This window comes from Seriola dumerili, unplaced genomic scaffold (assembly GCF_002260705.1).
Source record: "Seriola dumerili isolate Sdu_G_001 unplaced genomic scaffold, Sdu_1.0 BDQW01000161.1, whole genome shotgun sequence".
Lineage (NCBI taxonomy): Eukaryota > Metazoa > Chordata > Actinopteri > Carangiformes > Carangidae > Seriola > Seriola dumerili.
Window position 1 is genome coordinate 2,025,324 of NW_019174416.1, and position 27,968 is coordinate 2,053,291.

Genomic DNA, 27,968 nt, shown 5'->3' on the forward strand with positions numbered 1-27,968 from the left:
TTTTTAGTATGTAAACAATTATACATGTATTTACCACTCTAAAAGGTTCTGATTTCTCTTTCTCTTTAGGTAATCATCATCTAGTTCTGGGCCAAGTTTAAATAGCTACTTCATGTTGAGCCCCCTGCAGCCCAAGAACGGTGTATGTGGGTTTAAGTCAAAATCGCTAAACTACGCAGAGAATGGATCCTGTTGAACAGGTGATCGCGCATGTTTGTTTGCATCATCGGGACACTGATAACAGCTCTCGCCCAGTTTCCTCTTTCATTGTCTGAGATAGGCACATCAAAGAATGGCGTCAAGAGAACTTCCAATTCTTCAACCTCTGCTCTGCACTCTCAGGTCTACTAAAGTTAACAATGTTGTACGTTTTTTTTTTTTTCTTTGTAGTCTCATTCGGTCATATTCGTCAGTTGGTATTTCATGTTTGCGTTGTGGGTCATGCTGTGTGCGTTTTGATTGCTGTGGACGCCGTCTAGTTGACGTGGTTCAGGTGCACATTGCCCACGTGAGGTGCCCAGGTACCAGGCCACACCTAAAGTAGAAAAGGATCAATAAAGGGAACATGTTAGAATGAAAGTAGTCAAATATTATATCTGACTGAAGGCAGAAATACAAGCCTGTAAGCCAGTTAAACCTGATTAGACAGCATGGGTGTGTTACCTGCTGTTGTGGGTCAGAGTTATCTGCATTGTTTGGGACCACTTTGATGATGGGGCTCCATGCGGGGTCGCCAGCGTGCAAACCATTGTACATCGGTCCCCCTGGCCCCTCTGCCATAGGAGGATGAGGAGGCAGCATGGTTCCTCCATACATTGACATAGGCATTCCCTGAACAGACAATAACAGGTCACTGGTAAAACATGTGTACATAAGAGGAACAGAGGTTAAATCATCTACAGAGCCATGGCTTTGTGTTACCTTTGGGAAGTCCATGTAACTGTTGGGCAAATGCTGAGGCTGGTGGTAGTTGTTAGCAGGGTTTGCGATGCCTGTGTCGTCCTGCTCCATGGGCTGGTGCTGAGAGAAGGCTGACTGTTCTGCCTGAAGCTGAGGATGCATCATGTGGCTGCTCATCAGAGGCTGGGACCATCCGGACATAGCCTCTGTAACAAGACACACAAGGGGTTAATCACTTAATTAATGAACACAGTTAAAGTTATGTGGTTTGGTTGTTTTTAAGTCACTCATCTACACTTAATTTATTCACCATTTCCCCCATGGTCTTGCAATAAGACAGAAAAAAGGAACATTAAACACCTAAATTTGCTCTTACCTGAAGCACTGCCAACCCCAAACGACCAAATGCCTCCCTGTCCTACAGATGCCGTGTAGCTGGTGGTGAGGAGAGGTGGGTTGACTGAACCCGTCTGCCTGATCCTGGCCAGCCGCTCTGTGCCAATGGGTGGGGGAACCTTCCGGTCCTGCTGCGAGGAGCTGCCTGGCTTAGGCTGGGGAGGAGGCGCCACGGCTGAGGTGGAAAGGGCAGAGGATGACACCGTAGAGGGAGGTGGGACAGGGGATTCACCTGGTGGAGAAGAGACAGTGTAAGAAGAAATAGTAAGGAGCAGGTCACATTTACATATTTGAAAGTATTGATAAAAGATAAATGTGTACTACTTTACAAAGTAAAGAGAAAATAAGCCGATAAAATGTCATTTATAAAAAGCTCAGTTATAAAACGTTTTTTCTAAATGTGCAAATAGATCATTTGAGGCTGAACAGTTATAAGAAAATGATAAAAGAAGAGCGTGAGCCTAGTACCTGATGTGGATGCACTCCATGGGTGGGGGGAAAAGTGCTGTCTGCTGAAGGAGGGCGTGCCAACTGCTGTATGACCGTGCAGATACACAGGGCTGCCAGAGATACTGGTAGCATAGCTGGTCAAAGCTGTGTGTGCAGACAATTAAAGAGACAGCTCAATATAGAGTAAAAACTACCTCAAAAAGTCACCATATTAATAAATACTTGTGAACAGATGTTTCTACCTTTTCACTTTTTCTCACATGTATATGATTTAATTATATTCAGTAATAATTATATTCTCTTGCTGGTCCCATTTTGGTGCAGTTATTTTAGTTACCTTCCTCTTAAAAACTCAAAGGGAGTCACAGATAAATAAATATCAACAAAACGATCATGCATGAAGTAAAAGAAAAAACGGTCATACCGATGGGGCTGTTGACCATCCTCTGGGAGGCAGAGCGGTAGCCGGGGGCTTTGGAGCTGTCTGGAGGCGGTGGGGGCATCATGTTCTCCATTTGGCCCATGCTCATGTAGGCTGGTGGGGCTGAGTACGACTGCTCTGGAGGTGAGCGAGCAGGCAGATGGCATGCACCCCACACCTGATTGTTTCCAACCTGCACGGCACACACAATTGATTATAACAGCATTATAATCACTGAGTGCCTGATTGATCTTATGTAACAGCAAAAAAAAAGAGAACCATGTACCGTTTACTTTTTCAATTTAAATTTTAAATAACTATTTAACCTCGTTCTGTGTCATTTTAAGTGATTGCATACGAACAGCCAAAAGTCATAACAAGCTGGATGGCTAATGTTTATTATATAAATGTTACTTTAACTTACCTGGCTGTTGTTATCAAAGATGCTGCTGAAGTTGAAGAGGCCTGCAGGACCAAAGTTGGGAGGTATCTGCTGAGGCTTGCCTGCACTGGCCACATGCTGCATCTGTGAACCGTTCATCATGCCCAGGTTAGCAGAGACCTGAAGGGAGCCTTGAGCCTGGGCTTGAGCTTGGGTCTGAGCCTGTGGAGGCAAACTCGTGGGCTGGGACGTCTGGTTTTGGCTCTGTTTCGGGAGTTCTTGCTGAGCGTTGAAGGGCACGAACACAGATTGTTGTTGCTGCTGCTGTTGTTGTTGTGTCTGCTGCTGTTGTTGCTGCTGCTGCTGTTCAGGAAGGGAATAGTAAGGCCCTGGTGGCTGCATACGATGGGAGACTCTGGGCGCGGGGGCTGAGAAATGGGGTACAGTGTTGTTGGGGTGTGCAACATTGTGCGACAGGACAGGAGGAGGTGCTGAGGGGAGGTGGGAGCTGGGCTGTGGGTTGAGGAGGGGTGGTGGAGCCTCTGTGGACGGTACAGAGGAGGGAGGGGGAGGTAACTGCTGTCGAGGCTCTGGCTTGGGAGGTAAAGCCATGGCAGGTGCAGTGAAACCCACAGAGTTAATGCTCTCACTGACAGAAACAAGCTGGTTCTCTACAGGTAGAGAGGGCTTGTCTTTTCCAGGAGGCACAACAGCACTGGGCTCTGTTTTAGTTGGCTGGATAGGGGGCTGCGAGATAGGTCCGACTGGCTGAGGGGTGTTAGCGGTAGTTGTAGTGGAACTATGATGTGCAGGAGAACCTGTGCCTCGTACTGCATTAGTGCCACTAGTTGCAGTGGCAGCAGCAGACACAGGGGTGACACCAGCAGGCTTTGGGTCGGGGGCGAAGAGCTGTTTTCTGACAGAAGAAGGGGTGGGGATGCTCGGCTGGGGATTGTATGGGGTAGGATTAGGGGTGTGAGGTGAGGCTGCAGCTGTAGATGTGTTAGGAGCACTGGTGGTGGTGGTGTTGGTGGTCGTGACTGGGGCTCCTGAGCTGGCTGTGTTGCTGTGCTCACTGTGAGTTGAGTTGGGTCTGGCCTGGCCTCCAGTGCTGTTGGTTCCTCCATTGTGCTTGGGGGAGCTGTTAGCACTGCCTGGACTTACAGGACGCACGGGGAAGGGTCCCCAGGTGCTGGCGGCGGGCGAGAAGGTACCACCAAACTGGGCCATGGGTAGACGAGGGTGTCTGATCTGGTGCATGGTCTGAGCAGCCAGTAGAGCCAGCTGAGGGTGGGCGTACGCCAAGGGCAAAGACACAGGGAAAGGCTGTCTGACATTTGATGACAGCCCCTTCCCAATCTTTCCCCCGGCCTGAGAGGAGGATGAAGATGAGGATGAGGAGGGCTGGAACGACACGCCTGTTGAGGTCACTAACGAGCTCAGGGCCTTTGGTCCAGTGGTTGAACCGCTGGTAGCCCCTGTGGTACTGGGGAAGGAAGCGGAGGTCGTTTTAGAGCCTGGGGCTCTGATGTGATTCCTCGGGATAAGATCCTCAAGCTCTTTGGCTGGGTCTTGGATTAGAGCATTGATCAGCTGGACTGCATACCTTGTAGACTCCGTCCCTCCTCTGAAACAAAAAAGCAGGCTTTATTCAGACTATGTTTTTCTGTTGAAATGTGTAACAAATAAGGATGGTTATTGTTAAGATTTTTATAGTAGAACTACTTTTACCGATATTGCTTATTGATACAGTGTTTTAACTGTACTCTCATCGGTTATTTTTGTTATTTTTTTAAGAGAAAAAAAGGAACGATTTAAGAACAGAATTTATTCTGGTTTATTTTCTCATACGTACGGCAGCAAACTACAACAGCATTGTTTTGAATAAATCACTACTATAGACTATAAAGTGATTATTGAAATGTAAAAAAATAAACAATTTTTTACAGCATAAGAAACAGCAATGTTCTGAACAATGAATACAGTATTACTCAATTTTGTGATGATGTATTTTGTAATTTAAAACAAATGTAATAAACAATTACTTAGAACCAGGACCTTTTCTTTGACATATTTTTACTGTGCAGTACAACAGTTCAGATGATGCTCTGTCCATTTCAGACTGAATTTATGAATGCACCCAAAACAATCTGCTGGCTAATGTTTAGTTTTCATCATTACCCATGCTCACATAATGTAACTCTGTGTGTGGGCTCCAGGCTGCTAGCATTCTTAAAATAACTGGGGCAACAACAGATGAATACGTGCTGGGGAGTCAAAAACTGTGCATTTCTCTGCTTGTATGTGATGGACTTTCAGTAGATGCTTCTGCCCTTGCATGCAAAACAGACTTGCACTTGTGGCAACGAGCATCGTCAGCACCGACCCAACTGAAATGTAACCACACTTTCGAACGTATAGTTTTTTCAACTTTGTCACTAGTAGCAGGGTCTCTGTGTGTTTGTGTGTGTGCTGCGTGGTGCTGCAGCGTGAGACAGAGCGCTGCCCCCGCTCTTGCACACAGTCACAGAGACAGAGATCTCTCCTCTGAGTTAAGAGTAACGAATATGCATCATAGACAAATGTCATATTTAGAAATAGCTATGGTGAGATAAAATTTGCAAGATAACTTTTATGTAGCAATAATAAATAGGAGATCTATTTTCTTAATATCTCCAGTACCCAGAGCAGAACTGATAATGTCAGAGCTTATCAATACTACGGTTTTAAAACTTTAGCCCATGGGCCCATTTAATACTGGGTTTTGGTACCCATCCCTAGTAACAAATCTAAAGTGATGATATAATTAAGTCTGATAAAGTCTTGTGACAGACTAAGCCGCCCCTCAGAGCCTCATGGTTGATATTTGAAATTGCTATTCAGTGTTGAGTTTCTCCAGTGGGTGCAGCACATGCAGTTATTAAATTGACTGCTGGTGTGTACTATTGCTGCTGCCTCATTGTTATCATGTAATCAGCCTTCTTATCTAACTCTAGTGTCTTGGAGCAAAGTAAACTACTTACTATTGCTATGTAATAGCAGTAGCAACGGTATTTGTTTACTGTTCTCATCATAAAAATTACCAACATGCAGGCACCACATCTACCCTAAACATTTTCCTTGGCCGCAGCAGTGGGACCTCCCCTAACACCTTTGTAGTGAAAATGTGTACAAGACCTTGCAGACGTAAGTGTGCTGAACATGGTATGCATGCAGGCAATTTGGTTATATTGTGTCTATGCAGTGCTTGCCTTCAGCAGTTAGTGTTTATGGCACTGATATGGTGAGGACAGTAGAGTTACAGTACCTCATAATATTGAGATGAAATAGGATAGCAATTAAATTTCCCTGAAGCCTACTTACATTAAATGCAGTGTCCCCACACATTTTAAAACAAGTGCTGGACTGCTGCATTGTAGGTCTGGCCACTACAAATGAATGACATCATCTAATAGCTTTGCGTGCTTTATGCATCTAACCAACTGTTATACTTCACATGCAGTGGTGTTTACAGTCCACCAGAGGGCATTATTCTTACCTTATGGTTATCATCCTCTCCCCATTCTTGTCCTTCTGCTTGTCCACGTCAATGTGAGCTCCTGTCACGTCCTGGATGGCGGTGATGTTGCAGCCCCCTCGACCCATGATCCGAGACACAACGGAGGCCGGCACAGACAGCTTCTTTGATCTTCAAAAAAAAAGCAGTCAAAGGTCAGTCTTTTATGCATTTGTGTGTACTGGCCTATAGTAACTCCGATGATTGTAATTTACATTTACATATACAAAACTCATAAAAAGATAAATGCAAATTTATTATCTCCATGTCAGTAATGTATATGCTTGGAATGATATAATACACCAAAAAATAATCTCCCTTACAAATGTGTGCACATGGAGTAAAACTTGAGTACTAGAAGCAAGGAAATGTGTACAATGTAAAAGGTTATATTTAAATAAACTGACCTTCTGACCACCTCCTTCCAACCTTCTTCTCTCTTCTGGCCTCTCTTGGGGCTTGTGAGGCTGAGCTTACTGTTGGGTGAGGTGATGGGAAGAGCCATGGTCTTGAATGGAGAGGGCAGGGAGTTGGAGGTGGAATCGCTCATGTCTGGAGCTCTGTGACAAAACATGCAAAGATCAGGTTGAGTTTGAAGATAATAATAAAGGTATACTCTGTTATAATAGGATAGAAGATAAATTGAGAATGTCTGCAATTTAACAAAACTTCACACACAAAAATAGCACTTTAAAGCTCAGCTTCTTCTCCCTAGATGAACAGCCACACACAGCCACACACAGCCACACACAGCCACACACAGCCACACACACACTCTATGACAGATGATAAATCTGCTCTGCTCCATCAGGGACTCACTTTTGCGTTGGTTTTGAGATGGAGACTGTGACCTTGTTGTCCACCTTGCCGTCAGTCTGCGGCTGAGGACAGTGTCTCTTCTCTGGGCCAGGCAGGAGGGCCTGGGCTGCTCCTGAGGATGGGGCTGAGGAGGAGGAGGAGGAGGAGGAAGAGGAGGAGGAGGAGGCGGAGGAGGTGAGGTCAGGGAGGTAGTTGAGCTCCTGACTCTTGCCCCCGCTGCTGCTGCTCTCACTGGCACAGTCGGTGCTATCCAAGGGGTCAGAATCGCTGTTGCCACCCGTCACTCCCCCACCCCCACCCCGTGGCTCACCGTGGATCTTGTTCTTGTCAGCCTTGTGCTGTGCTAGTGCAACCTAAAAAGAAAAAGCAAAGATGTCATTGTTATGTTCTTTTTTGTTCATCACGGTACTCTAGCCTAATACATAAAATCAGGATCATCAAATCTACAAAGAATGATTCAGCAACAGGCACACGCATAGTTGTAGTGCTCACCTGCGGATCCTGTAATATGATGGGTTCATTGGGCGAAGAGTCCTTTGTCTTGTTCTTTTTGTTCTTGCGATTGGTGCTTGGGGTAGTGGCCACACTAGCTCGCTTCTTACCAAAAGCTGTAGTGAAAGTGGTGGAGGTGGCAGATATACCAATGGTGGTGGTGGTGGTTGCACTGGGAGGCTCGATGGGAACCTCCGTTTCTAAAGGGGGGGGAAATGGAGACAGGAAAGGTTACAAACCACTTAATTCTAGTGCAACATAACTGCAGGTATTAGAAAGCTCAAATTCTGCAGTCTCTCTCTCAGTCTCTCTCGCTTTCTCTAGAAAAAAATCCATAAAAACATACCTTCAGCTGAATCCTCCTTCTGCTCCTGCATCTCAGAGGACTCTTCCTTGACTTTCTGCCCCTCCTCTTCCTCCTGCTTCCTCTTCTGCTCCTCCTTCTTCTTCTTGCGTTTCTCCTTACGCTTCTCTCGCTTGGCAGCCAGAGCCTGCTTCTTGCTCTCCTCTCGGGACTGACGCACACAAAACAGAGTCAGTGTAAAAAAAAAAAAAAAAAAAAAAAACTAAAAAAAAACATGGTTCTACTCATCCTTGCAGTGTATTCAGAATGTTTTGACCTCCAAAAGTACAGCCATAGTATCGGACATTACCTTCTCCAAGTCTAGCTCCTTGAGGAGAATGCTAGCGTTCTTGTTGGCCTCGGCTGCTTGCTGGTCTTTGGCTTTGACGATGGTTTCCATGCACTGGTGGCACTTCTTCAACAGCTCCTGCAACAAAAAAGGGAACAGATGGCGTTAGAGCATCTTGATCACATTTGTCAATTCCAATAGATGTAGCACACTAATGACGGAAAAGGAAATCAATGCCTACCTTGTCAGCGATCGTGGCGATATATCTCATGCACTCGATATCTGATGGGAATTGGTTGACTTCCTTTACAAGATACTGCACCACCTTCACATGACCCTGAAATGTTAAGTTAAATGTTTAGTGACCGGAGGCTTGTCAAATTGTAGCATGACACAGTGACAACCATGGTTTTAGTAAACACTGCACCTTGCGAAAAGCAGCCATGAGAGGGGTAATCTTGCGGTTGTCAGCTGCATCCACATCAGCACTGGCATGCACCAAGAGCTGGACCACGTCAAAATGGCCGCCGTTTGCCGCCAGCCATAGAGGAGTGTTCCCTTTCTTGTTTCGTACGTCGATATGGGCACCCCTGCAAAGACAGGAAGAAGGGTTGACTTTAGGAATGCAGCTGACAGGGTGGGGACAGGCCAACGTCTGATTAAAATCACCAAAGTAAGAGTGCTTTTATATATCTGCTTCAGCTCTATTCAAGATGTCGAACATAATGTGAACGGAAAAAAAGACAATTTGTGTGCAATCAGTAGCTGCAATAAAGCCAGTAACACAAGGTCTTTGCCAATTCTAAAATCTGATTCACTCAACATCAGAAGCAACTGAGGATCATCCCATTATGGAAAAAAAAACTAGAATACAGTTTTGCACAGAAACACCACCTATAAAGAGGACTCACCTGTTGATGAGCAGCTCACAAAACTTGTAGTGGCCCTTGTCGGCAGCAATGGTGAGGGCAGTGTCTCGGGATGAGGGAACAGGGGGAGCATTGACATCAGCGCCTTTATCCAGCAGCACTCGGCCCACCTCTGCATAACCTCCTGAGGCTGCCTCCATCAGAGGAGTAAGACCGGTCTGCATGAAGTGAGGAATCAATTAGCAAGATGGCCAGCAGGTGCAGAACCAAAAAACCAAACCAAGCCAAACCAAAAAAAGGGACCAAAACATTAATTGCATGTATTATGTGGCAGAGAGCACATTTAAGGTTAATTCTGGTTAAGTGGGAGTGTCCTCACTTTAGCACGATGCTCTACGTTGGCCTTGCGATCTAGCAGCAGACTGACGACCTCAGCCCGTCCCTGGAAGCAGGCTAGGGTCAGAGCTGTGTTTCTGTTGGTCTCAATCTGGGCATTGATGTCCGAGCCCATATCTAGCAACAGCTTCACTGCTGGTACATGACCGTTCATAGCTGCCAGCATCAAAGGAGAGATTCCCAGCTTACTGCCAGTCCTGGTAAGAAAGTAAACAAATAAACTGTTAAGTGACCAAAATCTAACTAAAACACTTAACTCTTTAATGTGCACTTATGCTGATGAGACTGATCATTGAGTATTTGTCTTGGTTTCAGTAAACAATACCATTTTACTGCAATGTAGCTACTTAACATGTACTTTAACTTCTGCAGAGCAGTATTTATCAAAGTAGCAGCTGCTATAAAACCTTTGTTTTGGAGTTATTGCCTTACTGTTTCCTCACTCCTCATTTATAACAGGTCATCACTATGCAATTACTTTAGGGTGTGGCTGAAACCCAAAGGCACATTTCACAGAGATGTTGTATTTGTTTGGCACCATGTGATTTAAAAACCTTATGTGTCTAAAGAAGAAATCCAAAGTCCAACCTCATTCACTTTCAGGAACTGAAACAATATCATCACATTCAGATTATCCAGTTAATGAACTTCATATGGATGGAGACGTTTCATCATACCAAGGGTTCAAAAAGAATACCAAGGTTCTTGTCACTGACCTGGAGTTAATCTCAGCTCCAGCATTGAGGAGTATCTTGATGATGTTGACGTAACCCCCAGAAGCAGCCAAGCTAAGAGGCGTGTAGTCTGAAACGTTGCGGTGTTCCTTATTGGCTCCCCGAAGCAGCAGCAACTCAACAACCTGTCCAACACAGTTACACAACATATTTCAAGCCAGGAAAACAAACAGGACTATCGTGACTCTATTATTGTCACTATTGTGAAAGTAAACGAAGACAATGTGTTTACCTCCTGGCGTCCCCCAGAGCAAGCAAGGGAGAGGGGTGTGTCTTTGGTTCTCTCTGACTGAGCCTCAATGTCACCCCCTTTGTCCAGGAGCACCTCCACCACTCCTACATGGCCAGCAGTGGCAGCCAGGATCAGAGGAGTAAAACCTGTGGAAAGCAGAGAAAATTGATCAGCTAAATTATAAAATCACCTACTATATATCAATTCTGTTTCACACCACACTGTTGTTCATGATACCATTGATAGTCTTTTATTATCGCACTTTATTACCTTTTTTGTCCCGGTGCTCAATGTTGGCTCCCCGTGCAATGAGGACAGACACGAGCTCCTCGTGTCCTCCTGCGCATGCCAGCGTCAGCGCTGTGTCATGGTTACTCTCCGTCTGTGGGGAAAGCAACATCTCTCAGCAGGGTAGAGGACTTTGTGCATACATGTCCTTAAGTGTATTGTCAATTTTAAGATCTCTGTTGTGTAAAAATGGTAATGTGTCTTACATGTGCATCTATGTCAACAGAGGGATAGAGGGGCAGGACTGAAGGGGGCGAGGCGATGTTTGCGGGCGTCTGTGTGGGTGGCTGGGACAAGGGTGTGGGTGAGGTTGTAGTGTTCAGCATGGGTACGCGGTTGCTCACAGCTGCAATAGGGGGAAAAAAAATGAAAACAGTTATACATACATACACATACACATACACATACACATACAGGTTAAGGATTTAGCAGGCACTTACATCTAATGAGATTCAACAATCTCAAATGGACAGCAAAAAGAAGTGCACTTACCTGCCATGATGTCATCCAGCGTGTCTGTGAGCGTCTGTGCAGGTGTAGCTACCATGAGCCCATCTGGGGCCTGCTGAGGTATCATTCCCGGGCCTAACCCAGCCAACTGCTGACCCTGGCCCTGCTGCTGTTGGCCCAGCATCTGCTGTCCCACCAGTACCCTCTGCAGCTCTGGGCTGGTACTTCCCGGGTAGTCTGTAGGGTTGTAGTCTGGCAGGGGCTGAATAGGGACGAAGGCAGCCTGAGGAGGCGGCGGAGGAGGCTGGGGTTGAGCTTGTGGCGAAGGGGGCAGAGGAGGCTGCTGTGGTAGCTGTGGCCCATCCCTGTAGAGGATTGTACCCACCTGAGGAAGCTTAGGGTAGTCTTCCTCTTCGCCATCTGCCTCTTCCTCCGAACCCTCCTCTTCGTCGTCGTCTTCCTCATCCTGAAAACACACAAACACCAAAAGAGTTAACAAAGTCAGCACTAACATTATAAAAATAAATACATTAAAAAAAAAGAATTACAAGAGTTTCACCTCTTCCCCTTCCTCTCCTGGCTGCTCCTCTTGCTCCCCATCTTTGTTGGCCTCTTCATCCGTGTCGGAGCTGGTGTGTACCTGGGCACCTGGTGAGGTGGGAAGGGGCCCCGGAGCAGACGTCGTACTTCCAGGCCCCGGGCCCTGGCTCAGTCCAGCCTCCTGCTCCTCTTTTAAGCCCTTCGCCTCCATGTACTCTTTGGTGAACTGTTGCTGTGTTTTCAGCTGCAGCTGGCGCTCCACCTTCTGCAACTCCTTCAAGATTTTCTTCTTCTTCTGCACCTAAATAGGCAACAGCCACATCGTTGTTTGACCAACTTAATTTCTGATACTCTGTTCTACATGCACAATAACATTAAGTGTGAATTTTCTTGTAAATTTATATCCATCCATCTTACTTAAAACACTTAAAAGACGATTCAAAACGAGAGTAGTGCTTAAGTGGATGATGGATCATACCTGCTCCTCCCGGCTCTTCTTCAGCTCCTCAATCTTGTCTTTGGTGAGCGGCTCCCCCTGAATGAGCTCTAGTGACTGAAGCTGGGCCTTCTCAATAGCGCTGATTCTCTGGCCCAGCTCGTTCAGTTTGCCCTCCGTCTCCTCCACAATGCACTCTAGAGGTTGGCATAAGTGGAAGGGTGGCAGAGGTTCTGCTTCAGGCCCCCGGCCAACTGAGGTGGGGACACCGGGCTGAAGGGCTGCCTGTCTCTGTTTGGACACGCCTGGATTTGAACAAAAGAGATCGAAGAGGTTGAGGATTAGGCTGGGTTAACAATAAAATGCATTAAAGCTAGCGAGACAACAGCTAAATAGCTTAGTGAAGTCTGCGACTTTATTTCTTGAGTGCAATGACCAGGGTTAGAGGACTTGTAGCACTGTTTACCTTTACTGGAGATGGGTGGGGGTGTGGCGATGTTTGATGGGGCTCGGTCAGGCTCCTGGGGGGGCACTACCATGGCAAGAGCTTGGATTGGGACACGAGGAACCTGTTATGGCAGAGGATGTGTTACGTTAAAGCAATCAAAAACAAATATTAGACTTTTCTCTTGCTAAAAAACGATGGATTTCCCAGAAGAACATCAAAAAAAGTCAAATTATTTTCTGTGTTTACCTGAGAGGCATCTTGCGAGGGGGGAGTGAGCTGGGAGAGGTCAGGGGCTGGGACAGACAAGATGTTGTTGGGGTAGTCCAACAAGTAGGACACCACATTGGTGTGGCCACCCTTAGCAGCTTCTATCAACATGGTCGAACCATCCTATAAAGAGCAAACATAAATCATTTCAATGTGTTATTGTTACACACAAATGGAAAAGCTTAAATATTCTATCTGGTCTGATGTATATCCAGTGTGTGTGCATTACTTTGAGTCTGTGTGTAGGATCCGCCCCATGCGCCAGCAGCAACTCCACCACAGCCAGATGTCCTCCAGCACAGGCCAGAGACACAACTGTGTGATCATTATTGGCAGTAGCTCTGTTCACATTAGCACCTGGACAGGAGAAGGAGGAAGGTAAACAAATTAACTCACTGTGTATGAGATATCACTAATTATTCTATTCACAAAGGCAAACTGCTTAGGCCTATAACCCAAATTAATTAGTGGTAATTATATATACAGAGTCAATATAAATATTTTCTAAGAAAATTTAAGTAAGTAAATTCACCAATTCAAGTACTGCACTAAGTAACAATTACTAATTAATTTATTGCTGTTGTCTTATCACAGAGGTAAGTGCATCAGTGCAAAATCCTCTTTCCCTAATTTTTTTTTTTGCATTTTCATATTGATCCACCCATGAGTGGGTTGTTGATTTTTTTGAACTCATTATATGATTATGCCACCATTACTTATGTACTTGTACTAAATTACCTATTATGTCCCTGAATTTGAGACCTGCTTCAAATATTATCCCCGCACAATGGAAAACAGAAATAATATAATCAAGGTTAACTAGAAATTGCAGTGACCAAGACACAAAGAACAGCTGCACTGAAAGTACAACAAAGACAACCAAAGAAATCTGATGAAGCAGCTACTCTGTATAAAAACACAAAGACTAAGTCCAGATCTCCCTGAAATCCAGGTTTGGGTTTTAGTCATCAAAGTAGAGACAGATAATGTAGTAACCAATATTTACAAAGTATGATCTAGTTACAGTAGTCTTGTACATATTAAAATTCCCTGAACTGAAGTCAGAAATCTGCTTAAATGACCACAGCTCGACTTTTCAAAAAAGACACTCAAGTAACTCTTAAGAGGATTTAGGTTAAAACCACTGATTCCCAGAAAAAGTACATTTAAATTGGTTCTGCTGAACAGCTAATCAATAACGCACCTTTGCTGATAAGGAACTGCACTGTACAGAGATGTCCCGCCCTTGCTGCCTTCATTAAGGGCGTCCGCCCCCCTTCAGACTCGTGTTCCTTGATGACAAAGGTGATGATGGGTTAGTAAAAGCTTAGGTGAGACCAGAAGTTAAACAAGAGTTATGAGTTAAATTCATCCAAAAAACAGAAAACAGCTGTTGTAGTTCTGCAATCTATAAGGCTGGCTTCTCACAACAGACTGTGTTCAGTTCAATCAATTCAAATTTCCACAGTGAAGATCCAGATGCTATTACATCTGTTCTGATTCTGGTGCTATCTAAAATATGTAAAACAAAAGGCAAACAAATCAGGAGTGACCAAGAGGATTTAAGAGTATAGCATACCAAGTTGGCTCCAGCCTGCAGCAGCACATCTGCGACATCAGTGTGTCCATTCTCACATGCATACGTCAACGCCGTGTCACCTGTTGCCGTGGTGGCATGAACGTTTGCCCCTGAATGAGAAAACCAAAAGCTTAGGATTATAAGCACAGAGGCAAGACTAAAACATTTTTAATTATAGCTAAGCACACTCTTTGTCTCTTTGTTGTCCCTGATCTGCAGCTCCTTGCCTCTATTTTTCTAGCTCACCTGCAGCCAGTAGGTATTTGACCAACTCCAGATGGCCCTCCTGTGCAGCCTCCATTAGAGGAGTAGAGCAGCCCAACTCAATGTCAGCCCCTGCCTTGATGAGGAAGTCGGCCACTTCCAAGAAGCCTCCACAGCATGCTAGAGTCAAAGCCGTCTCCTGGGTCTCTTCTGTCTGGGCGTTGATGTTAGCACCTGGACAACACAGCAAGAACAGTTAGTGATTGGTGACTGGTTTGGTTCCAAAAAGGGTAAATCATCATTATTTAGAGATGTCTTGATTCTTAGGCAGAAAAATACTAAGAGAAAACTGATCACAGGCAAACAAATCCAAACCAAGAGTAAACTATTTACTGGAATGGCATTTGAAATCAAGTTTCCATTTCCCAGATGTAGGAGCAAAGCTTGTTTACCTTGAGCCAGCAGCAGTGCTACCATCTCTTCATGGCCTTCTCTAGCTGCCTCCATCAGGGGGGTGTAGCCCTCATCATTAACCTGGACACAAACCAAAGCGTCAGCAGATAAGAAAGCATATGGGTGAGTATGACTCACTGCAAGATTACTCTGTGGTGTAGAACTCTGCCCTCATCTTTTGTGTCTGTGTTCTCTCACTGAGGATGGAAATTTTCACCTGGCTTGTCGTTTGATGCTGGCATCCAAGAGGATATCTTTACATAAAATGTGAAGTGGATGAAAAACAGCCCACTAAAACCCGAAGCTATGTTATTTCATTCGGCATTTTGTGAACTCACTACCAGCTAAGTGTGTTTTTTCTTTATTAACCTTTAAATAACGGCAATGAAAAATTCCTGAATAATTTTCAGTTTTTCGTGCTTGCTCTATTGCTCTCTTATTTTCTTTTCTTTTTTAAAGATTACCCATGCAGTTGGCTTCATAAATGTCATTTAAATGTCAATAACAAATGAAATTCCCATTTTCAATTTTAGAAAAACTTAAACTCTCGTCTAAACTCTGGCTAGTATAGTACTCAACACAATGCACCCCAATAGTAGCAGGGCAGTATGAATGTCAAAAAGTTGAAGGCTATTCTTGGTCGACGGCTACATAATCTATTTATTTATAGATACAGCTTTGGAAAGACAACAGGGAATTTCATCCCCTCCTGTATTTTATGGTCTGCTGTCTGTCTCTTTACACACCTCCTCCAAGTTGGCTCCTCTCTCTATTAGCAAGGCTGCCAGCTCCACATGTCCTCCACAGGCTGCAAGAGTAAGGGGCGACTCGAAGGAATCAGCTGGCATGTTGACCTGAGCACCGCTGTCCAACAGCAGCCGTGCTACCTCCACATGGCCGTCCTGGGACAGCGAGACACAAAGAATGTAGAGATAAGCACCTGAATACATTACATGGGATCAATTTTCAGCTAAGCTTAAATACAATCACACTACATGAGGCTGAGCACAGCATGAAACTCTAACTAGCGCTGGGTGAGGCAGTTGAAATCAATATCAAGATGATCATGGTACACACAGGTGTTAACAGCTCGTGCTTAACATATTTACTGAATCAAGTCTACTTTCCCACTCAGATGGCCAAATATGAGTGTGTACTGTGCTGAGAGCTCTGTCAAAATGCTTCAGAGTGTGGATACTGACGGCGTACAAACCTACAGACACTCTTATTTTAAAATGGTGTTAATTTTGGATCTGTAACCTGACAGTGATACAAAAGGTAATCTATAGATACACAATTTGAATTTAAAAATATGACAATTTTGACCATGTTGATGACAAAGACTGAGTCATGGGGAAAGAATAAAATTCTGGGGAGAAATTGTTGTCCGTCATCTACATTCGCCACAAAAGTAATGGATTATTTGTCTGAAACAAAAGTACAAGCAAATACAATCAATACAACTTTGAAGCAAGTGAATATTTAGGTAATCATTTGGTTTGGGTCAGATGCTCACCATGCAAGCCTCCATCAGTGCTGTGTGCATTTCATCTGTCTTATGTTCCTGGTCTGCTCCAGCCTCCAACAGAAAACGCACCATATCCAAGTGACCTGCAACAGACAAACAAAAATCCATTTTCTAAAACTTTTATCAATCTTAATAGAGTATTAGTAAAGAACATGTAAAAGTCAGAGAAACTAATCGAGGTAATCAAAAGGACAGACACTATATTCGCATTCAGACCTTTATAGCAGGCGAGTGTGAGAGCACTCTCCTTGAACTCATTGGAGTGTGTGTTGATGCCGGCGCCATACTCCAAGAGTACCCTGGCCACCTCCACGTGGCCAGCGCTGGCCGCCTCCATAAGAGGTGTGTGTCCGTTCTCGTTGTGGTCCTCAATGTTAGCACCCTCTTTCAGCAGCACCTTCACCACATCCACAAAGCCACCAGCACATGCGTACGTCAGAGCTGTGTTGCCTGGAAGAAAGCAGAGACATTAATCTGACTGCAAAACAGAGTAAAGGACATAATCCTAATTATAGAGAAATGAAAAGGGCTTTCACCTGTAGAGGACTGTGCATTAACATCTGCCCCGTGGACCAGGAGTAGTTTTACAATGTCCACATAACCTCCACTGGCAGCAGCCATGAGTGGCGTTATATCCCCCTTGATGCCCCTGTCCTCTACATTGGCATGCATGGCCAACAAAACCTAAAGATGAAAGATGAAATGATAAGATTAAGGAGCATCCATGGGGCTTGTCACCAATGGCAAATTTCCCCATAACAATAAGCCAGTGATATCATCATGATTTTATCTTTGCTTTGCATACAGGTTGCTTCAGTGTACAGATAATACACATTGCATGCATGTAAATCACAATTATGCTAAAATTACATCCCGCTCCCACCCTCCCTTCACATACCTGTGCAAGTTCATAGTAGCCAGCTGAGCAGGCGAGGCACAGCAGGCTCTCCCCTTCCTCTGTGTGTTCGTTGACGCTCCGTCCCTCATCCAACAATTTGCGCACAGCGTTGACATCCCCATCTGAGCACGCCTCTGCTAAACTACGGCTGAAAATAACCAGACTGCTACAATTACTGCCACTGTGACAGGTGAACACACATACGCCTCACAATTACGCAATCACTTTAAAGGAGCAAACACACAGACATACTGTATATGCAATTCTATCAGTCTATTAAGAGCAACTGTATCGGTCTATTAACCTGTGTACAAGATAAACTGGCATATGCCAGTGTCAGTATGGGCGAGATACATACTTGTCGGCTTGGCCGGCGTTGAGTGTGTTTTCAGCTCTCATACGTGTCAGGGCTGCTGCAGCCTCATCCAGGGCACAGCTCACAGATGACGTCAGTCGCCGTAGCACCTCGGGGTCTGCAAAAGCTTTACCATCGGCAGTGGACAGTTTACCGATGCCTGCCGAACACCAAAAGGGAAGAGGTGCATAGGGCAAGGCAAACCACAGGGGAGCACAACCACACCAGACCAGATGAAGAAGCAAGTCCAGTCCAGCCAATCCAGTCCAGGGTTAGTAGTAGCATACACAAAGAGGAAAAAGAAAAAAAAAGTCACACACAGACACAGAAAACACACACAAGCATTTGTTAATATGGCTTAATATCTTTTTTTCACTACTTTGAATACACCATCTATGATTCATAATATTTTGCCAGTGACTGGGTCAAATGGTAAGATACAAAACAATATCCACTGGGCTACTCTGGGACTGTCCAGGTAAGATCAGATCTGTGACCAGAACTAGAATGAATACAGTGAGGGAGGTAATGTTAGTTGTATGTACTAGTAGACAGAGGTTCAGGCTGTTAATGTTAGAGAAGAAAAGGTTCTCATCCTGTGTGAATTATAGAAGCAAGGGAGAAAAGCACAACTGGGAAGAAAACAAAATGCTTTATGAGGAAAAAACATGTTTGTGTATGTATTTGGAAGAAAAGAGAACGGCAAAGAGGAGAACAAGAGTGAAGAGCAAGCAAGAGGAAAAAACAACAACTTTCGCTAATGACCTACAGTGAAAGATCTCTTTCAGACGACAGAACAAGGACCATTTCCCAACCAATGAAACCATTCAAGTGTTTGTGTGTGTGTGTGTGTGTGTGTGTGTGTGTGTGTGTGTGTGTGTGTGTGTGTGCTTTCGTTTTAAGAGCATGTGTGTGGAAAAATAAAGTGAGAAGAGCCAAGAGAGAAGAAAAAAAGTGTTGGCTTTGAACTTTTCGGCCTCAGCCTCAACCCATCCATTAGCCAGGCAGAAGTGAGCTCCAGTCCTTGTGGTCCTCCTGTGTTTTCACCACTAGGCCTGCGACTAGAGCTAAACTTAGTACGGCTCTCAGACGGGGATTTCGCAATGGTCCCCAAGGCAGAGGGAAACAAGAGGTTGAGGAAGTTGATCATTAATGTTTTACTGTATCATGTTTATCTCAGAGAAGTTCACTGAACCAAAACAGACTGAATATGGGGGGTGAAGGGCTATAAATGACGGTGATATTTTTTTCTAACCTATTTGTAAATTTATGAGACAATAACTTGTCTCTACAACTTTGAATCACACTTTAAACAAAAATAACTGACCTTCACCTATTTAGGTTTGACTCTAAGTGTTATTGAGGTCAAGACTGCATTAAAATACAAGTAGATGTTTTTATAGTATTTCAACTGAGACTAGTTACTGGCTAGCCACTAAGCTGCCTACACCCACTGTACCACCAACACACTATGCAATCTGAATAAACATTTTTATCCAAGTTGCTAATTTAAATTTCAGCCAACGCAAAACTGCAAGCATGTCAAAGTTAAAGCTCATTGACTTTCATTTGTTATTTTAACACTTTAACATAATCAATTATTCAACATTAAATCATTCATTCACTATGTAGAAATAAAGATGACTTGCATCTTTTTTTTTTTTTTTTTTTTTTTTTTTTTTTTTTTTAAAATCAAATTCTCAATGGCAGACTACCACCAGGTTTTGATGATATCCTTTTCAAATGGCCAGTGTCCTTAGCTCCTGGTTGAGACCTGCCTTAGCCAATTACAGTAAACCACAAAGGTGTATAGATACAAGGTATTTAGATCCAGGATGAAAGGGATATACAGTGTGTTTACCCATAAGCACCTGCTTCAGCAGAGCTCCACGAATACTCTGTTTGACATGTTTATACAAACAACATAATCTTTTATCAAATAAAATCTGTCATTGCATGAACAGTATATACATACACGCACAAACAACAAATGCTTATTTAGAACACACAACTGGCATTCCCACTAACATGGCAGCACTGACACTAGGACATTTATATGCATCTTGTACTGCAATAACAACTACATCAAAGCAGCAGTTGTGTTGACCTGAGTCACATTAACTTGACATCTAATGGAGTAAAATTATTTGCTTTATGTTGAGGTTAATGTTCAGCATGTGAAGTAGCCTAAAGGAAACATTGTATTATCCACAAAAGACATAAAATGGGGGGTGGGTGTGTGTATGTGTGTTTGTTGCCTTTTATGTAGCATCTAGCTGCTGTTTGTATATACAAACGCCACATTGGATCGAAATCGCACCATGACTTTTCTGATATATGTGCAACATTAAAACAGTTAATTAAAGCAGACTCAGACACATACCGAAATAATTCAAAGGTAAACTCACACCTGTAAAGTGGGTTATGATTACTCTAATATATTAACTTTGTTATGTGTCAGAAACCTTTTCATTAATTTACCTGAGAGCTTCTAAAATCAGAGCAATCCTCACTTGGTTGCTCCTTGACCTAGATGATTCTATTTCCAACCTAAATCTTTAACTTTGAGATAAAGAGCCGTATGTAAACTTCTAACATTGGCTGGTATCACAGGTCGCATACAATGTGTTCACATGCTCCAGTGTAATTGTCTAAAAACATAATTTCAGGGAAAAGTTGTTGCATTCTGGGTAAGATGCAGTAATGTTAAAGTTGGTCAGCCTTAGCTAATGAGTTACTGGAGTTTCTGATGTTTATTATATTCAGCAGATTATAATAAACATCAGACTGTTTTTTAAAAATGATGTATAACATGTTAACAGGAATTAGCCTAAAAGCTTCATTAAAGATGAGAAATGCCTCTCAACTGCTTTACTGTTGAAATTAACATATCAGCTGATGAATGTTGACAGCCAAATAACGTACAGTACAGTTTACGGTTCAACTACAGTTCAGAGCCACAAATTCTAAAAAATACTAGCCAGCGTCATATGAAATGTGCATTCATCTACATGAGAGCTCTAATCTTCCTTTGCTTTTGATTTACCATTTTTGTGTATTTGACTTTTCTTGTTAATTAATTTTGAGATGATAACTGCACTGAATCTTTTTCAAGATTTTTTGTGTGTCTGGTTGCTTTGTACTTTATGTGCCCTCTTTCAAATGTTTGTACTGCTGTATTAACCTGGTCTCCCTTTGCAACAAAGACTAAATACAATAAAAACTAAACCGTTTAGTTTTTCTTCCCTTTATACACTTTTAAATGCCTTACTTAATACATTTCATGTTGTTTTTTTTACTATATTTGCTTTACCATTTAATGGTTCTTTCTTTTTAAATATTGTTTAAGCATTTGTATACATTAAGTACAGTAATACAGTAATTGTCTGAGTTTGCATGGTGCTATACAAATAAACCTGCCTTGCCTTGTAAAGTCAAGTGTCTCTGCTGCAAGGTGTCTGGTCAATGTAGCCTGAGGAGAGCCATTTAATACCGAAGTTTGACAGTGTTTGGAGAGAATTCATCTAAGCTAGATTAGTGTGCAAAATTCTGGTTTGACAGAGGAGCAATATTTGCAATAGACAAACACTGCAACTGGCTAGATGAGAACAGGTAGGAATATACATCTTATTCATCTTAGGCTGATATTGTAATAAACTGGCCTTTCTACTAGTGGCTGCATCGTGACAACATGCACACACGTACACAGTACAGAGCAACAAGGGATCTCCAAACAGAAAATGTGAGGGTTTCTGCTCTAAAAGTATACTGTGGAGTAATCACTGTAAACTGTTTTGTTTACATTCAATGATTCTCCCTAAAGCACACTGTTAGTACCCTTAAGGCCTAACAAACATTTCCAATCTATTTTTTAACTTTTGTATTTCTTCATTGTAATGTTTTCAAACCTGGATTGTTTTTCATGGCCCCTTTTCACAGACACCCTACTACCTTTTACGGCACAAACAACAACTGTTGATATGTTCTAATGCTTTCTACAGTCAGCAGAAATGTGTAACATGTCACCCGTATGCTTGTGGCGTGTTCTATGTGCATCCTTATGCAAGTGCTGGTAGAGCACTATATACACCAACAATTTAGGGACATGTGAATAACAACATTGCTCTACAGTACCACTAGTTCAAAGTCTTCACAGGGAGTTGTAATGTATAACACATCTATAATAAAAAGTGTCTTTAAAGAAGGGGCAAAAAGATAGTCATCACTGTGCAGTGAATGGTGGAGTTCAGCAGAGAACAGAGACAGTGATGGAAGTAGGACTGTGAGGATTTCAGAGAAAAAAACGGCCCATCACATAAATGCCCACCTGCTTAATCGCTGCAGAAAGCAACATGAGCACTGGACGAGTTACAAAAATTGGGTGAGACAGACCAGGTTGCTACCAAGATTTTTTACCTAAATACAATTCACAACCTGATCACAAAGACTGATCTGATATTTATTGTATACGATATGATATTTTCCTATATAAGTTATAGAGCTGCGTCATCCACACTTACAAGGCTTATATTAAAACTAAAGTCAGTTCAGATTAAATATATCGTTTTTCAATTAACTAAAACGGTTCCTACAGGTTTTTGATTGCCTGTGTTTCCACTGCGTTCTGAAAACCCAGGAAGATTAGGCAAATTGGCCTGCAGACGTATGACAGTTATGACAGGCTGTTACACTCCAGCACAGCAGGTGGCGATAATGCAAAACACTATACAACAACGATGGCGCCATATAAAGCGAGAGACAGGCAGCATTTGTGCGATACTGCAAAAACAGAAAACATAGAGGAGATTCAAATTATGCTGCTATTGATCAGGAATTACTGCTTTGGAAACGGGATTGTTGAGTCAAAGCTGCAAAAGAGAGGAGCGGTATTCATGCGACTATGTTCAGCGCTGCAAGCCCCACCCCGGAGGTTCCTATACTTTCAGAAAGTACTACCCGAGGAGCAGGGACTTTTTTGGGGGGTAAAAAAAAAATCCCGGGAACGTAATTTCGACCCTGGTCCTTGCAGTGGAAACACACGTAGTTCCTCCAAAGGTTCCTAGTTCCAGGAGTAGAGTTCCTGCGGTTAAAATGCACCTTATGTCTGACGGGTAATAATCAAAAAATATAATCACATCCTTCCCAAAACCGTAGTTAATATAGTGACCTGTTACAGAATGTTCTAATACATCTTTGAAGGGTGTCTATAATTTTTTGTGCCAGAGGGTTTGGACAGCCTCTCTTCATCCCCCACATGAACAAAATGCTCAAGGTTCAACAACCGTAAGTAGCAGGGCAGAGTCACATTTTTGTTCTTTTGGCTCTGCACTCCAGTACAATGGACTGGAAATGAAACAAGGACACAAAAACTATGAAGTTAAAGAGACATTCTTCTTCTTTAATTTGCAGGTGTTTATATCCTCAACAAATAAACACTGTGAGAACTGTAACCCTCTCCCATGCATAGTCTCCCACATTTAGGTACCTAGAATGTATTGGAAAAATTAAAAATAATCTGACACATCATCATCATTTTAAACTTCTTTTGGTGGTTTGAAACAACTGCCTGAAGTGTACAACCAACAGACATCACCGGACGCTTTCATCTTCCCCGGTGATGTCTTGACAGGCCTGGTATTTGGCTACTTTGGTCATGCTGAGAATGAACAGCGGCTGTCCAAATCTTCCTGCCACAATTGTTATAGACAGATACTCCTCTCTCTCTCTCTGCTGATATTTTACAGCACTACAGGACACCTCACAAATCAATATAAGAAAACATTAAAGTTATTATGATTATTATCATCATTATCACCATCATTACTGTTGTTATTATTATTATGCAGTCTGAAGACCTTAAACAAACCAATAATGTACGGTTCCACCTCTTCTGTTCTGACTACTCAGGGAGAAAGGGGAATAGAATGAGATTAGCCATTAGCCGTTCAACACAGGCTCTCTGCAAGCTGGGGAGGCTCAAGCGTGTTGCAGCGTTAATCTGCCCGGTAATGTTCATAAGCCCAAACGAGGCCAGGACACCCAGCCCTAATGGATTAATCTACACAGGCCTTCTTACACCTAGATTACAATTTCTAATCAAACTAATTTACCCAAATCACTTTCAAACTATGTGCTGATATGACACTTGCAGAACCTGCAGGTTCTCTCTATTGATATTTGAGCTTTAGGCTTTATACAAATCAAGACCTTTACAACTGTTGTTAGGAGTGGAAAAGGGATAGGGCAGAAAGAGCTGAGGCAGAAAGATGTGGTTTTATTTATTCAAAATTACTGTATGTTAAAGGCTATAAATTAAGATTAGTTGGAGAAAAATAGGTGTGGCCAGTGACGTACTGGTCAATTACGAATTAACGTGTCAAGTCTTGTAAAGCTAAAGTAAGTTCAGACAAAGCAGTCATACCTGCAGCTTCCAGTAGAGCTTCAAGTCGAGCCTGTGTCTCTGGATCAACAGTCCTTAAATCTACTCCATCTGTGGCGCTGGACAAAAGCAACTCTGACGCTGTCTTCATGATGGGGTTATCCAGGTCTTCCTGGTCCAAAATGAATGACTCCACCTGAGATAGATAGAGGGAGGAGGGTAAAATAAAAATCATTAGCCCTTTGACAGCTATTTTCATGTTAGTTTCTGATCAACAACTGTAATTTATGTAAAGTCTTGACATTGGCCTGTACTTACAAAATAGAATAACTCATGAGAAAGTGTGAAACAGAGTGAAAACATTAGAATTGTGCGGCTTAATACATCACATATTATTTCTATTACTCTGTATAGAAGTGGCCCCACACACAAATACACCACCTATAAAAAGACCAGGCATGCTGCCTTTGTTTATTTACAGTTTCTTTCAACAGAAGGGAAGCAAAAAGGAGCACAGGGATAAGAGTCAAAGCACAGGAAGTACCACGGCCAGGAATTACAACCCCTGCACACATGGAGAGATTCAGCTGAGAGTCAGCTGCCCAAGTACAGCACCACAGCCTCATACCTGTGCTTTTCTCCTGTTGGCTATCATGTATTACGGTCTGTATTACAAACATTTTATTCTTCCAAATGAGTCAACATAATAAATATAAACTTTACTGGCACAACAAACAATGTTTTATTTAGTTCTAAGTGCAGCTGGTCAATTAATATTTTTGTAAATGTTACTAAAGCCCCAATCAATATTGTTAACCATATTAAAGCTATATTTACATGTAAATGAAGACGGGAACTTACACATGAAACATAAGAATTATGTGTTTTCGTCTAATTACACATAATAGAGGCCCATTTTACTCTGCTCTTTATACACATTACCCATGTAAACAATATGAGTACAGAAAACAAAATTATAAATGTCAACAAACACACACGACTTGTTTACATTAATCTATTTCAGAGTAACAGCTGGTTCAACCTATTTTGTTTCAAATTTTAGGAGTGGGACTTGTTTATATTTGAATTGCACATTCTATCAATTGTCAGTAAACTAGTGACAGTTTTAACTCCCCTGTCCTCAAATAAAATTTTGTTATAGGTGAAGTGTTTTGGTTTTCATCTAGAGGCCAGTCCTACTGGCACCTGAGTGCATCCGACATCTATTTACAGTGTTGATGAGGGAAAAAAAGATAATTACATAAACCAAATATCAATTTACACAATTCCAAGCGAGTAGCTTGATTAAATTGTACCCCACTATGTACTGTCTTAACAAATTTCTACGTATATCATTTATCATGTTGAGTAGACCAGGTATATTCATTTACCGTACTGAGTATGACAAATTAGACATACAATATATTTAACTCGGGCAACAGCCTACCTGGAAGGTGAAACTTTTAAATAATGGCATGATTTAGAATAAATTACAAGTTAATGTAAGCAGTGTCAACAGTTTGCAAAACACGCACTGATCGAAACTGATAAAGTAACAATCTTTGTGTATGTCCATCCATAAGCTGCAGCAGGTTTTTAGGGCCTGGCCTAGAGAGAGCAAATGTTGAGAGAGAGTCAGCATTCAGCAATGTGGAGGAATTCAGCTATATGATAGTAACACAGAGCACAACAACCCATGGGGGATGTAGTTCTATGAAGGCTTTTATAATCAACAACGGACATCAGTCTTCACTATTAATGAACTACAGTTCCCAGAGTGTTGGTATCCAGAGAGCTGGAAAGGCCTAGAATGGCATCTGCTTAATCCTGGGGCTCAGATTTTAGCTACTGCCCAGAGCAGCGAGTTCTCCACTGGAGTAAAACACCACAACAAATGCTCCCTTTCAGACTTATTTAGTAGGCTGGGTGAGTGAAGAAACATGACACGAGGTCATATACTTGAAACACGACTCAATTAAACTGCCCGAGATGTAATTGTCAAACTTGATAATTTTCTTCTTCTACTACTACACAGCTGATGCCTAGACAGAAATTGCAAAGCTATATTGACATTAGTATCAACTGGCATCATTACTTGTCTAGCTGTCATGTAGGTAGTATGTAGCATACAAATACCTCTTAAGTCAGATATTAGTGAAGTATAACAGAGATGGCTCAACAGGTAATGTGCATTGCTTTCCACACCCATAACTCATTGATAACAGTGTTTCTAAGACTAAATCCTGCATCACCTTTGGGATGATAAATAACATTACCTGCCATGAAAACGCCATTGAACTGACACCTTTGACAGATGTGTGCAAATCAAATATTTGCCATCCAGCAGTCTGAGAAGTTCAATTTCTGTGCCTGCTGCCGTCATATGATGGTGTAAACTCAATTACATGACAATAGTATGGCTTACAAATCTTAACATCTTTTAACTGACAGCTCACATTAGACAAGATGTGCAGTAAAGATGGTTTGGTTGGACTCATGGCATTTCGTGAGTCTGATTAGTAACCTTTAGACTATTTTGACAAAATCTCCCAAGAGGTGGTTCTGTCACACAGTCATCTAAGAAGGTGGCCTGTAAAATTTGTGCTGTGGAGACAAATAATTGGTTTAATCTGTGTATCCATCGGAGCCGATATAAAACATGTCTACAGTATGTTCAGCTGATGCCATCACACCTGTCCCCGTGTGTGACTGCCAGCACATGGAAAGTTGGACACCTCTCAACATGAACTCTAGCTGCTTTCAATTCTGACAACGCAAATCAAGTTGACACAGTGGTGTGGCTATCTAACCGACAGAGGCGAAAGATGAAAAAAACACAACTGGGTTATTTGTCAACACAGACTGTCGAAAATTCGAGTAGTTCCGCGAGGAAAAGCATAATCTGCATGTATAGAAAAGTTAGCTGAGGGACGATCGGAGTTAATTTACATGATTTGGAAAAGTGACGTAATTGCACCATAACTACGAAATGGCAGATAGTTAGCCGGTCGTGTACGTCCGTGGGTTTACGGGCATCTTCCATTTGCTGTGGCTAGAAAGCTGTTGGGAGAGCTGCAAACTTGTGATGGGTGTTGCGAGACGACAGCACCGAACGAGGCCGTCGTCGCTTCCACCCGAACTAGGCCGTGGTCACAGCCTGCGCTGCATAAATAAAACATTTCAGCCGGTTAGCGTCAACAACTGCTTGTGTCTCACCAAACATTATCGACATCAAACGCCCCATGAGCACCTGAGCTGACAAGAGGCGTTATTCCATTAAAGTGCTGGTTTATTTTACGTAATTTCAGCGGCCTGGGAGGGGGTGGTTGCCAACTGCGAGCTAATTCGCTAGCTAGCAGCCAGCTCGCGCTAGGAGAGGAATGTTGCCTAGCTCTCTGGTTAGGCTTCGCTAACTAGCTTAGCTTAGCGTAGCTACCTCTGAAACCTCGTCTTCGTCGCTGCCGGATCCTGGACCCGAGGAGAGGACGGCCGCGGCCGCTAGTTTGAAATCCAGTCTTTCTGCAGCAGGCCCGCCTGGTTCGCCGTACAAACGTACTTTCTTTCCACCTACACCAATTCCAATGCCCCCTAGTCCGACTCCTCCTGGTGTCGCTCCTACCCCCATCCCTGCCACTGGGGAGCGAGGAGTCACCGAGTCAATCTCGTCCTCGAAGCCGTCCGTCAGCATTGCCGTCCCGGCTACTGCATCCTGCATACTTATGTTCACGATACGTGTGTTAACGAGCTAGCTGTTGACTTAAACGTCCGTCCAGGCTCTTTCTTTTAGGATATTTGCGTGATTTTACTTCAGGGAATCCAGAAACTCTCCCGAAGCGAGGGTTGAGGAGGATCTCTTTCCCCCAG

The 27,968-nt window shown here is 43.0% G+C and overlaps 1 protein-coding gene across 2 annotated transcripts; it reads right to left on the reverse strand.

Annotated features, from left to right (window-relative positions):
* Positions 1 to 367: 367 nt before the first annotated feature.
* On the reverse strand, positions 368 to 27,959 carry LOC111226742 (ankyrin repeat and KH domain-containing protein 1-like). Of its 2 annotated transcripts, none has more exons than XM_022752044.1 (39): positions 27,541 to 27,959; positions 24,147 to 24,300; positions 17,729 to 17,885; positions 17,371 to 17,518; positions 17,009 to 17,156; positions 16,689 to 16,922; positions 16,461 to 16,555; positions 15,691 to 15,846; positions 14,944 to 15,025; positions 14,534 to 14,725; positions 14,288 to 14,397; positions 13,913 to 14,000; positions 12,938 to 13,065; positions 12,688 to 12,831; positions 12,460 to 12,562; positions 12,036 to 12,298; positions 11,577 to 11,858; positions 11,060 to 11,483; positions 10,774 to 10,913; positions 10,550 to 10,661; positions 10,280 to 10,425; positions 10,030 to 10,172; positions 9,297 to 9,510; positions 8,960 to 9,135; positions 8,476 to 8,638; positions 8,290 to 8,385; positions 8,070 to 8,186; positions 7,763 to 7,931; positions 7,417 to 7,616; positions 6,925 to 7,277; positions 6,513 to 6,665; positions 6,088 to 6,237; positions 2,592 to 4,176; positions 2,171 to 2,360; positions 1,765 to 1,890; positions 1,277 to 1,528; positions 922 to 1,106; positions 664 to 831; positions 368 to 535 (listed from the first exon to the last, which is right to left on the reverse strand). In XM_022752044.1, the coding sequence occupies exons 1-39, from the start codon at positions 27,817 to 27,819 to the stop codon at positions 476 to 478; spliced, it is 8,085 nt and encodes a 2,694-aa protein (XP_022607765.1). In that variant the 5' UTR covers positions 27,820 to 27,959; the 3' UTR covers positions 368 to 475. The 2 variants fall into 2 exon arrangements, with proteins under 2 accessions (XP_022607765.1, XP_022607764.1); XM_022752043.1 differs by having other exon boundaries at positions 17,371 to 17,533.
* Between the last annotated feature and the right edge of the window lie 9 nt (positions 27,960 to 27,968).

Bases quoted from the DNA above. Each gene is read 5' to 3' on its own strand.
- LOC111226742 (XM_022752043.1), bottom strand. From the start codon at position 27,819: ATGCAGGATGCAGTAGCCGGGACGGCAATGCTGACGGACGGCTTCGAG. The intron at 17,157-17,370 runs GTATGTGAAGGG...TTTCATCTTTAG, and splicing joins GCTACTATGAACTTGCACAG to GTTTTGTTGGCCATGCATGC. The intron at 7,617-7,762 runs GTATGTTTTTAT...CCCCCCCTTTAG, and splicing joins GAAGGAGGATTCAGCTGAAG to AAACGGAGGTTCCCATCGAG.